Source organism: Crocuta crocuta, unplaced genomic scaffold (genome assembly GCF_008692635.1).
Source record: "Crocuta crocuta isolate KB4526 unplaced genomic scaffold, BGI_CrCroc_1.0 scaffold125, whole genome shotgun sequence".
NCBI classification, from domain to species: Eukaryota; Metazoa; Chordata; class Mammalia; order Carnivora; family Hyaenidae; genus Crocuta; species Crocuta crocuta.
In genome coordinates this window covers 8,789,562-8,802,754 of record NW_027531143.1, presented here as the reverse complement: position 1 = coordinate 8,802,754, position 13,193 = coordinate 8,789,562, and the positions used below count along the sequence as shown (strand labels likewise).

General features: G+C 33.3%; 1 protein-coding gene across 1 annotated transcript in view; it reads left to right on the top strand.

Annotated features, from left to right (window-relative positions):
* The window catches only part of COL24A1 (collagen type XXIV alpha 1 chain), a 374,970-nt gene that overhangs the window by 269,880 nt on the left and 91,897 nt on the right, over positions 1-13,193 (top strand). The window contains exons 38-42 of the mRNA XM_077771041.1: positions 5,155-5,208; positions 6,853-6,960; positions 10,088-10,141; positions 10,396-10,449; positions 11,096-11,152. Of these exons, the coding sequence (XP_077627167.1) occupies positions 5,155-5,208; positions 6,853-6,960; positions 10,088-10,141; positions 10,396-10,449; positions 11,096-11,152 (327 nt within the window). The remainder of the gene's footprint in view (positions 1-5,154; positions 5,209-6,852; positions 6,961-10,087; positions 10,142-10,395; positions 10,450-11,095; positions 11,153-13,193) is intronic.

The window sequence follows — 13,193 nt, the reverse complement described above, 5'->3', positions numbered from 1 at the left end:
AGTTCTATTGCAATAGATGGAAAGTATGTCTTCTCTATAATACAGGACAGCCCTGTGTACTGGCTCCAGGGTCAACTTGTGAATTATTGAAGTTGGAAGCAAAGAAAAAAAAAAAAGTTCTCTTAATACATACAACCCTTGGGCATATGACCCCCCTCAACCTGTGAATAGGGAAAAGTTCATATATTCAAAAAGGCAAAATTAAAAAGCAATTTTGATAATTTTCAAAATACTGCTGCATTATAGCAGAGATGGAGAAGGCAAGGAGAGACAAGTTTTCGAGGTTTGAGGGGGTAATTCAAGGGTTCAGTTTGGGGCACATAAAGTTTGAAATGCCTATTAGAAATTCAAAAAGATGTCAGTAGCTGCAATAACCGGAAGGTCAGTGGTACAGTCAGGACAGGCAACATAATTTTAGGAATCACGAGAATATAAGAAGATGTTATATAAGGAAGTAGAAAATTTGGGAAGCATGCTTCCACATAAACAAAAGCTTAAAATTTTTCAAGAATGAAAAAAGTTTGAGATAAAATGAGCCATTGGATTATTGGATTTGTCTATATGAAGGTTACTTGGTGACCTGAAAAGGAGGCAATTTCAGGGCTGTGGTAAGAACAAAAGCCCAAATGAAGAGGGGATGAGAAGTAAGGAAATAGTGACAGTGAGCATGAATAAGTCTTTCAAAAAGCTGTGCTGTGATGGGGAAGCAAAGATTGAACTAGAAAAGTAGATGAGAAATTGAATGAGTGATTAGAAAGAAGGGAGGGAGGGGCATGAGGTCAACAAAGGGTTTTGTTTTTATTTTTTTAATGAGTGCTATCTAGCTTATTTAATTGCTATTAGAAATGATTCAGTCAAGGGAAAAAAACTGATAGTTCAAGTGTTCAGAGAAGGCCATGAAGAGGACCTGGGCTTTAGACACAGGGAGGAGCTGGCTTCAGACAAGAAACAGGGAAACTTCTTCCTTTGTAAGAGAAGGGAGGCAGAATATGGGTGTACATAAGGCGGTATGTAGGGTGTGGGAAAGAGATGGCTCTTGTTTAATTGCTACTGTATCTCAGTGCAGTGTAAGGCAAGGTTATTAACTTGACACTGAGGCGAGAGTCAAAGTTTGAAGAATGTGCAAGTCATCTTGCAGACTAATAACAAATTTCTCAATTATACACATTTGTGAGATGGCTGTCACTTATTTTTATATTCTCAACAAATTTTATTAGTATTTTAATATATAAACACACTGATGCCTAAACTGCATTGTTGGTCGGCAGATAGCATTGCCATGCGGTAGTGTTGGCTGACACCTGAATAGTTGAATTCATTGCTCTTGTGAAGTGCTGATGAATCCACTCTTATAAAAGTTTTGCAGCAAAGGCCTAACACTTTTAAAAAGTTATACATTGAAGTCACATATTTACAAATTAAAGAAAGAAAAAATATCTCAATAAATGAAACAAAAAGCATTTAGTAAAATATAATATCCACATTGACTATCATACTTAATGGTGGAACTTTAAAGAATGAGCAAAAATCACCACTATTGACCATTTCTATTCAATATTTACTCAGAAACCCAACCAGTACAGTACAAGAGAACTAATCTACAGACAAATTATTAGAATTAATGAGATTTTAGCAAGATGCTAAATATACAAGTATACAAAAATAGGTTCCATTCTTCTTCACCAGCAATAAGCAATAATACTGTTTACTGGGGTGCCTGGGTGGCTCAGTCAGTTGAGCATCCGACTCTTGATTTCAACTCAGGTCATGATGTGACAGTTTATGGGACTGAGCTCCGTGTCCGACTCTGCACTGACAGCACGGAACCTGTTTGGGATTCTCCTCTTCTCTCTCTGCCCCTCCCCTGCTTGCTCTCTCCCTCACTTTCAATAAATAAATAAACTTTTAAAAAATACTATTTATAGTAGAATCAGCAACAAAATTAAACTACTAGGAATAAATCTAATAAAACGTTTGCAAATTTTTTTTGAAAAAATTATGTTTATTAACAAAGACCCAAATAAATGGAAAGATAGTTTATATTCACGGATAACAAGACTCAATATTTAAAAATTACCAATTCTCCCCTAGATTAGCCCATAAATTCAGTACAATTTTAGTCAAAATCCCTATAAGAATTATTATAGGTCCTGATTGATGAAAAAGAGTTTTAAAATTTATGTTGAAGAACAAAGCACCAATATTAAGACAGTTTTCAAGAACAAGTTATGAGGGGTGGGGGCAGAGTGGTGTATAGAAGGTAGAACTTGCCCTACCTGATATCCTAACTTATGACTGGAAGTTAGAGTAATTTAATCAGTGTCATGCTCATTCACAGAAGGCAAAGAGACCAATGGAAATAGAAGGTAACCTTGACTTAGTTTATTTTGAAACTTGAAGTTTCAAAGAGCTTAGTATATTTTGAAACTTGAAGTATGATAAATTGAATACAGATTGTAGATCATTAAGGAAAGGATGAAATATTCAATAAATGGTACTGGCACAATTGGCTATCCAAATGGAAAACAAAATAAAATAAAACAACTCCTTCACATCAGTGCACATACATACACACAAAAGAATGAAACTCCAATTAAAGGCCTAATTGTGAAAATCAAAATGTTAAACATGAGAACAGTTATGAGAACATTTTATGACCTCATGGAGGGAGGGGAAGCAGTCAGGATCTCCTAAACACTAAAAGAAAATAAGACAAGAAGAAAATACTGATGGATATGACTATGTTAAAATCACAAACATGTTAATCAGAAGTTACATTAAACAAAATGAAAAAATATGCTGCAGGCTGAAAGAAGAGATATGTGTTATATAGAATGACCAAAATATAAGTATCAGGAATATATATAAAAACTTTTATGTATAACTCAGTAAGGACAGCTCAGGAGAATACTGAGCAGAAGATAAGAGCCAGAGATTCACATAGAGATGTGAAATAACTATATGAATAGATAATCATTCCTCCTTAATAATCAGAAATATGCAAATTGGAAGCACAAGTAATATATCATTTACTGCAAGGAAATGGACATATTGTAAGTCTGAGAGTACCAAGCTTTACGAAGATTTGAAGTAGTTGGATTCTGAAACATTGCTGTGGGAATGGAAATTGACAAAACTACTTTGGAGAATAATTTCACAATATCTTGTATACTTATCTGTGTATATTTTCTACAACCCAGCAATTTAACTTCAGGGACTATCCAATAAAAAAACAAACCCAAAAAATAAAAACAAAAAAACAACTTTTGACGTGGCACATAGAGGAATGCACAAGCATTACCTGTATCAGAAAACACACACACGCACACAAACACACACACACACACACCAAAAATTCATCAGTAAGACAGTGGTTAAATTAGTTGTGGTTTGATAAGAAAATAGAATCCCATAGGATTAAAAAGAGAAAGTGAATGGATTAAAGACACTGATTAATTTCGAAAACAAAATGTGTGTTAAAAATGTTTCCAATGAGTGCATGAAGTATGCTTATTTGAAGTTTGAAAAATGCACATTACCATATATTGCTTGGAGATACATCCAAATAGAGTAACAGTATAAACAAACGCTTGGGAATGATACATTGAGGGCCTTGGTTGCACCTGAGTGAGGGCAGAGGGTAATGTGTTTGGAAAGGTATGTGTGCATATGGGACTTCAATTACATATGTATGTTACTTCTCTTTCTTAAAGTGGATGGTGGGTGCATGGGTATTTATTGCACCTTCTAAGATCTTTTTATATATATTTAAATGTTACATAATATACCTGAAAAAGGCAGCAGACATTAGTGAGAACTAACATTGAGCTAAATTCTTCAGTGTAAGTCCAGTTCTTTTTAGCTTTATATGCATTATCTCATTTAATCTTAATAACCCTTTGAAGAAGTATTGTTAATACTTCTTTTATATAACAGGAAACTGAGGCCTTTAGAAGTTAAACAATCTACCTAAGGTCATATTGCTGTGAGGTGAATGAAACTAGAAGTCTGACTTTTAAAAGCTCACACCAGTCACCTATAATGAAAGTTAATCTGCCTCTTTATAAAAGTCCGTATTAACCACAAAGAAATCTCAGGTTAGTGCAACTATCATTTCGACCTCTGGATGCAGCTAGAACTACAGCAAAAGAACTTAACCATTTTGGCTTCTAAATTCAGTGACTTTCTGAGGCTACAAGAGCATTTGCTGAGGGCCATAGCGCATGAGTCACTTCCTTAGGTATCTGTTTATTCGTTCAACAAATATTTATCAAGAGCCGCCATAGCACAGTGGTAAACCACAATTTATTTCTTGTCTACATCATTTTTGCAGTTTGCCAAGCTTTGGGACACAAATTTGAGATTTCCATTTTCATTTCCAAACGAATGCAAGGAGTGCTGTGATTAATTGTTGGCCATTTCAGAACTTGTATCCTGGCTTACCGTGAATCTCATTTAAGCCTAATTATTGTTGATCTGCAAGTTCACATGACATCTAAAATATTTTAGCCAATTTTTACTAAAAAAAGTGTGTATTGGAAACTTTAAGTCTACCTTGTATAAATAAAATACAGACTGAAATGAAAATACTGTTTTAAAGTTGAATAGGACTACCTCTTTTTTCTCCACCTATTTCCCTCTCTCGTTTCTTCCACAGACCAAAGAAACCCTCCTTAATCTACTACCCCAAAACAATTTTGAGATTCTATATATATAACTTGACCATGTTATATATATTATGTACATAATCATATATAAATCCAATATAAATCATATATTATAATCCTTCAAGATATTGAACCCACAGTGATAGCTCATGGAACTGCTAAAATGGATGCATTGGGTTTAGTGTGATTACAGTCTCACTAATTAAAATGGTTATACTGAAACCAAATAATTTTCTTCCTATAACAAAGAGCAGTATAACTATATCTAGCTTGCCAGTTTGTATATGTAAACTTAAGTCACTATTAACAGCTAGGCCACTAAATCATCATGACCTATTTTTAGATAATTATACAAACACAGTATGTTGAAAAGTAACCCTCATTTTTACATAGTGTTCAATTTAGTGATTATGTGATGTAAGTATTTAAATATTCCATCTAGTCCTTTCTTTAACAATTTATTTTCTTTTTTATATTCGATATTCAGGGACCTGAAGGAATTGTGGGAATTCCAGGGCAAAGAGGTCGCCCAGGAAAAAAGGTAATTTTTTTTTAATATCTTTTTATGGCTTTCTTTCTTCTGATGTGCCTCAAGCTCATAGAATGCTGTGATATTTTTATTTGCATTAGACATATGGTAATAAGGAACTGTAAATTTGGTTTTAAAAGGCACATTTATATAAATTAATATTTAACTCTACCTAGGAGTATTTATCACCTTAATTATTTATTTGAAGACAAATGTCTCACTCTGTAGTTTCTGTGAAGATATTTGCCTTTCCTTGTTTGCCAAAAATTCTTCAGTAAACTATGGGTAGGAAAAGAGAGGAAAGGAAAATGCTATACCACTTGTGCTATTAGTAACAACTTTGGTAAAATGGTTAAGGGAAAGGATTATCATTAGGATTGTTTCTCGGCTTATTAATACTATGTTTATCTAAATTGAAAAGGTTAATTATTGATTTTACATTTCCCATATATTGACTTAGAAACTCAAATCAAGAATATGGTTTATATGCCTCCTTTATATTTTACTAAAATGACATATGATGTAAAGTTCTAGAACATTATAATGAAAAATTCATCTCTGTATGGGGCCAATAATTTGTTCAAGTATGGATTTTCAAGTATAATTTGTTCATGTTGTTTGAATACAACTGTTCTGAATATATTACTATAATTAGCTTCAAATCACACCTATCTAGTTCCCAAAGTCTAATTTTATCATTTCTATTAATACACACCCAGGCCATCTTTGTCATAATGTAGACTCAGTATTAGTTAGAGTAAGAGGTAAAGAAAAATGAATGAGGTGAATTTTAGAAGAAGTAGCCGTTCTTGCCCATGAAAATAACCCCAATACTGAAGTGTCTGTTCATCATAGCTGATGTGATATCTAAAATCAATATTAGAAGTGAGACAGTATAAGTCCTTACAATAGCCTGCATCTGTGGGAATTATGAATATCAAACACTTCCTTCCTGACTGTGATCACAGTCTAGTTTTTCTTTGTATCTACTTTATTATCTACAATAGAACAGATTGATTCCCACTTCCAGAAAATGAATTATAGCACTTAAAGTTGTTTAAAAGCAGCTGTATTTTGATGGTAGAGAGTGATCAGTCAGCTTGATGGAAAACAGAAGGTAACTAGTTTTCAGAAGGATGTTAAATGATATAAAAATGTTATGGATTTTTAAAGGCAGACTCCAAACCAGTGAGTGATGATTCTAAATATACAGAACCGTACACTGGAACCTGTATGCATTAAATAGGTCTTTGTGGCATTGAAACTGTGTATAGAAGCAGGTTTCTCATAGAGTCTGTGTTTTCTCATGATAACAAGAAATGCATGCATGCATGCATACAGACAGACATAACAAATTTCAAAGTAAAAAACTTGGTTATTTGTAACTCAATATGAACACCAGATCTCCCCTGCTTTTTTTAATGTTATTTCTCCTAAATTACTTTTAGTTATATCTTTACAATAACCTAGGTGGTGATGATATGTTATTATTGTCCGTGGCAGTGTCTACTAGTGTCAAGATAAACCAAAGTTACTATTTACGGAATTTTGCTTACAGATTAATCTCCGGTGTCATTCGAGTATATGATATAGTTAATTTGGCTAGATAAAAATTTGTTTTTTCTCCCTTTTCTCTCTTACTAATGACATCCACAGGGTGATAAAGGACAAATAGGTCCCACCGGAGAAATGGGAAGCAGAGGTACTCCTGGACAAACTGGGGAAAGTGGTCCTAAGGGTGCCAGAGGAACAAGAGGTGCTGTGGTTAGTATGTGATTTCTTTCCAGCCCTGAGTTCACTGCGGACGGAAAAGAAATGTATCCATGTCTTTAAAGTTTCATCCCTTGATTAATTTTACAGAGAAAGCAATAGTTCCATTGAAAATAATCTACCTCCATGAGCTATGGAGAATTGTGAGCATTCCACAGTACTTAAATGGCTTAGTGGTTTCTGGACATGAAAAAGGGAAAGGGGAAAACACTCAAAATGGAAATAAAATATGAAATGAAGTTTTAAAAAAATCAGATTATAACTCTTAAGCTAAGTAGGAAAGTTTACATGCCTTGCACTTAAAATCAGAATTTAACGTCTGTATAAAACTATGCTGTCAGGATTGGCACATTGCTTTTGAAAATTAAATTTACTTAAATATGATTTTTCTTTATAAGCTTGGACTCTACATGCTTGTCTGGAGACTTTTTTTTTAACCGGCTGTGATCAATATCTGTAACATCTAATAATATTTAATCTTTTGCGTAAACATTTTTGATGTTGGAAACAAGGGTAGCATAATACTCCTGAACCTATACTAGCAAAATTTTATTGCTAATGTATTTGGACCTGTTCAGAAAGTCATAGCATGAGAGATGCAGAATATTTATTCAACTTAGTGTTTTCACTGTTTTCATAAACTCATCTACAAAAATGCTTGTGCATTTCCTAGTCTGTATTAAATGTCCCGAATTCTAGACTTTTCACCAAGGCCTTCTTGAGAGCATTGCATAATCCGTCTGTTGTCTGAGGAAAGCTTATTGCAGGGTCATTTGACATGTCATCTTACCACTTCAGGTCTTTCTTCCTTTTATTTAAATTATTAATGTTTTTCTGCTTTTGCCTTATATGTTAAAAAACTTTGTTTAAGGTGATTAATTTTTAACAAACATGGAAACTAATCCAGAATATTGCCTTCAAAGTAGGTTCCCACTTTGGCTTTTGTCTAAAAAGAATATTCACCTTTAAAATATTGATGCATGTTCTCAAACTACCTTCCCAAAAGCTTTCATCAACCACACTCCCACCACCCATCCTTCATATTAACCCTTTTGATGTCTGACAATCTGATAAATGAGAAAGTGTGTCTCGTTTTCTTTCTATTTACATCTCCCTGATTCCAATGAAGTAATTTTTATTTTTTTCTGGAAATTGCCTTTTAATATGCACTTTACATGATTTACAGTAGGTTTAGTTGTATTTTTCTTTTTAAACTGTAATAACTCCTTACATATTTTAGATAATATATTTTTGTTAAATTTGTCACAAAATGTATTATAAATACATTTCCCTTTATGTCATTTTACTTTTAATATTGTTTGTTTAATATCTTTTGCTGGACAAGAGGTTTTAATTATTATATACTCAAATTTGTCAGTGTTTTACTTGACAGGTTTTATTTCTTCATTAGAAATGCCTTCCCTACCTAAAGTATAAAAAATACTCTTTTGTATCCTTCTTCTAATTCTTTTATAGCTTTGTGTTCATTCCTAACTCACACGAAGTTTATTACTTTGCTGTGAAATAAGTTGTAAAGAATGTATTTTCTTTTTTTCAGTTGTTTCAAAATCATTTAATAAATAGTCAATCTATGTCCCACTACGCTAAACTCTCAAATATTTATTGACCTGTTTTCATTCTCTCTGTTTTCTTCTGTGAATCTGTTAGCCTATTTCTGGGTCCAGTACCACACTATTTAATTATTATACTATTTCGGTACTTTTGAGAGAGCAAGTGCTCCATAATTCATTTTTCTGAAAAGTTCAGCTCTTTCTGTAATTCTCTCTTCCATGTGAACTTTAAGTTCAGCTCTTCAAGTTCCTTTAATATTGAATCTTTCAGTAGAGGAGCAGTATATGTCTTTCTATTTACTTATATCATCTCACATGTCCTTTAATAAAGTTTTATTTCCTTTACTCTGTTCTTAACTCTGTCCTGTCAAGTTTATTGTTTGTTTCTTATGGATTTTATGACTTATAATGCAATTTTTTCCTTTATATCTTTTTATTCATGCTGTATAAGAAATCCACTTATGTTTATATTTTAACTTTATATCCACTTTAATGATAGATGGTTCGCATGAGTTCTTTGGGTAAATAATCATATTTAGAACCTCTGGTTACTCTGATGTTTGGTTACACATGAGCCTATTCTGTGCCTTAGTTTTCTCATCTCCTATTTAGTTTCAAACTCAAATAGGAGAGTTAATGTGGAAACTTTTGATAGTGTGAAAGATAAGACATTGTTAGGATTATTATTTTTGCTCTTTTAAATTGTCTTAGTCACATTTTCAGTACTTCAGAGGCATTTACTGATTAACCCTTAAATTATATGGTATCCTCAGATGAAAAATATTGATACTAAGAGCAATCACAGGGTGATTATCACACATAAGTTGTCAACTATTTCTATTTTAACAACTTTGACCAGAGCTGAAGATTTTGTTCATCAAAACATCTGAAACTATCAATGAGTATGGAATTCTCCATGATCCATCCTGACAATATAAAAAACTTTCAGGCTGTACTCTGATATTCAGAGATACACATCTACCATAAACTTTGACAGTTACAGGGGCACCTGGGTGGCTCAGTCGGTTAGGCATTGACTTCAGCTGAGGTTCTCAGATGAACTCATGGTTCATGAGTTCAAGCTCAGCATCAGGTTCTGTGCTGACAGCTCAGCGCCTGGAACTTGCTTCAGATTCTGTGTGTGTGTGTCTCTCTCTGCCCCTCCCCTGTTTTCTCTCAAAAATAAATAAACATTATACACACACACACACACACACACACACACACACACACTGTAAACTTTGGCAGATACCAATTACATTTCCAAAAACTTGCTAAAAATCTATAGGATTCTGACTACTCAAAGTATTTTTCTTAATATGATTAAGAATATTCATACCAGAAGTAAACTGAAGAGACATTTTTTTGGTAGGAATTTTGTGGTTCAAAAGAAAAATAAGACAAAAGTTAGAATGTTCTTTCTTGTTTTTCCATTTCAGACTAAGTAAAATATTATACCTCAGAAACTCTAAATTTTAAATAATAAGAGTACAAGTTTAATGGTTCAAGCAGTTGCCCATTTTCTCTCTAATATTTACTTTGTTTTTTAGGGACATTTAGGATTGATGGGACCTGATGGAGAACCAGGAATTCCAGGATATAGGGTAAGCATTTATAATTGAAAATTAAAATATGTATATTTGCATGAAAATGGTTATCTAGAGATGTCATTCCAGTTATGCAAATTAAGATGAAATCTTACTGATAAAACTTGCTAACTCATTTAGGCTTCTTCCCCATAGAGAATGAATCTTGTTTTTCTCTCAGAATAGTGCAGTATCTAATGGCCTGGCCTTGGTGGTCGATAGAACATGTACAAATGATACGGAGAATGCCTACTTACTTGTCCTTTTGTTAGGGCCACCAGGGCCAGCCAGGCCTTTCTGGGTTGCCAGGACCTAAAGGAGAAAAGGTATGTGTGTGCATTGACTTTGCAATCCTAAAGTTAAATATTTAATGTTTGTGTTCTTTCTGAAAGTGTGCATGGAAACACTTGCAAAGAATAAAAGAAACACTTTTCAATGTGGGAAATACTGCAAATTCTAGAAGATAAACAAATAACGAGGGATGAAAATTTAAGTCATTAAAATGTCTTCAATAGGTTGTGTCAAGATATTCATGAAATAACATATGATAAAGTACTTTGCAGTCTGTAAAACTTTGTAAAAGTAAAATCAATTACTTGTTGAAAGAGATTGTGAGACTCCAGATTAAATGCCTAGTACATTTATAGTAAGATTTATAGTAAAATTGTTCTGGATTAAGAATAACCATAATAGTACTCCTCTTCATTTGCAACGTCACTGGACACTTGAAACTTTGAACAAATTCCTAAACTGCTTTGTATGTAATTAAAGCTGATGGGCACTTCTGAGAACCATTTAGGAATTACAACTATATAAAATATCCTATGCTAAGTTTTGTAGGTAAAAGTTTTCCATTTAAAACAGATAAAGCCAGATTGTAGATGTCATAACATGTTAGACAACGAAAGGCTGCATTCTTCAAAGCTTACTTTATTAACCTGATTTTGTTTGTAATCACTGTGCTCATTATAGGGTTTTCCAGGAGAAGATAGCACAGTGCTAGGACCGCCTGGGCCTCGAGGTGAACCAGTAGGTCTTTTTCTAAAGTTATTTTGATGTTTCAAGATAAGATGCAATGAATATAATAGATCCTTGGCACCAATCACAGCTTTTCAAGGAGTTTTATTCATGTTTTTATAGGCACGTACTGTTTATATTTGTATTATCTAAATGTAAAATCTATTTATATCCAGGTCAGGATCCTTAGCATAATATATAGTTTAATACGGTGACTTTCCAAATCTAACTTTCTGCATTATATGTACTCTAACAGCTTTTTGCAGAGATTATCAAAAAACTGAACTCTAGATATTGTAGGGCAGACATTTCTTCAATCATCAAATTCATGGGGTGCCTGGCTGGCTCCGTTGGTTAAGCATCTAATCTCAGCTCAGGTCATGATCTCGCAGTCTGTGGGTTCAAGCCCCGTTTCAGGCTCTGTGCTGACAGCTCAGAACCTGGAGCTTGATTTTTATTCTGTGTGTGTGTGTCTCTCTCTCTGCCCCTCCCTGCTTATGCTGTCTCTCTCTGTCTCTCAAATGTTAAAATTTTTTTAAATCATCAAATTCAGATTTAGTTCTAAGTATGAAAATATATGACCTGTATACTTTTTATAGTAATTTACATATAGTTACCAAATGACTTTAGAACTTATCTAATCAGTTATTAGATAAGTCTTAGATTAATCTCCTAATTAAGTATCTGAAGTCTAACTGTGAACACTGTTTTGAAAAGTAGTTATTGTAGGGATGCTTGAGTGGCTTAGCCAGTTGAGCATTCAACTTCAGCTCAGGTCATGATCTCCGAGTTCATGGGTTCAAGCCCCATTTTGGGCATTGTAGCTCGGAGCCTAGAGCCTACTTCAGATTCTGTGTCTCCCTCTTTCTACCCCTCCCCTGCTCACACTGTCTCTCAAAACTAAACATTAAAAAATATATATTAAAAAAAAAGAAAAATAGCTGCTGTAGCTTTGTTTATCTGAATGACCAGTTCCATATTCATGTTTTATGAAAACAATCTTAAAAGGCATATGTAAATTAAATAGGTAGAATAAAAATGTTTTGTTCATAGAAATAAATGTAATTAGTTTAATTTTCCATTTTCTACATGTTATCAGATAAGATTTTAAAAATCCTAGGGGCACCGGAGTGGTTCATTTGGTTAAGCATCCAACCTCACTCAGGTCATGATCTCATAGTTTGTGGATACAAGCTCCTCATTGGGCTCTGCGCTGACAGCTCAGAGCCTGGAGCCTGCTTTGGATTCTGTGTCTCCCTCTCTGTCCCTCTGCTACCTGTGTTCTGTCTCTCTTTCTCTCTCTCTCCTAAAAATAAATAAACATTAAAATTATTTTTTAAATCCTAAAGCAGAAGGATCACATTATGTAGTTACTTCTGATATTTTGATCTGGCTCTTTGGAGATGATTAATTAAAAGTTATATTTTGTTTTAGACATAGAAAAGATTTTAGAATTATTCTGGTTAAATCAAACCATCTCATACAGAGGCATACTTACCTATAAAATATATATAAGATTTTTATCAAATATTTTCTAGCCTCTCTAAAGGCCTGACAGGGAAAAATACGGAAATAACATTAAAACTTAAAACCAAATGGAAAAATATAGGCAAATAGTGGAGATAGTGCTTGTTTTTCCCTAGATTCAGGTATGCCAGGATCAGAGAATGTCACTGAAATATAGCATATTAAAAGTCTAGCATAACAATGATTATTTTATCTAGTAGACATAAGACAGATGTGAAATTGAAACCACGAATATTCTAAATCATTAAACAGAGTCACAGATTATTGTCCTTACATTATGTCAACTGTCTTTATTCACATAGGAATAAGTTAAAATCTGTCAACCAGTTGTCCATTATCAATTTTATGGTTTTACCAAACATTTCAATTTGAGTTTCTTTTTAGACAATAGCTTCTTATATGCAAAAATTGGTTTTCCAAGTATATTTTAGACCAGATAATTTAAGTAATTTATCATATCAAATATTTTATATTAGGGATGTTTGAAAAAAATTAAAACTGTAAGTTTCTTAGTTTAGCTACTACC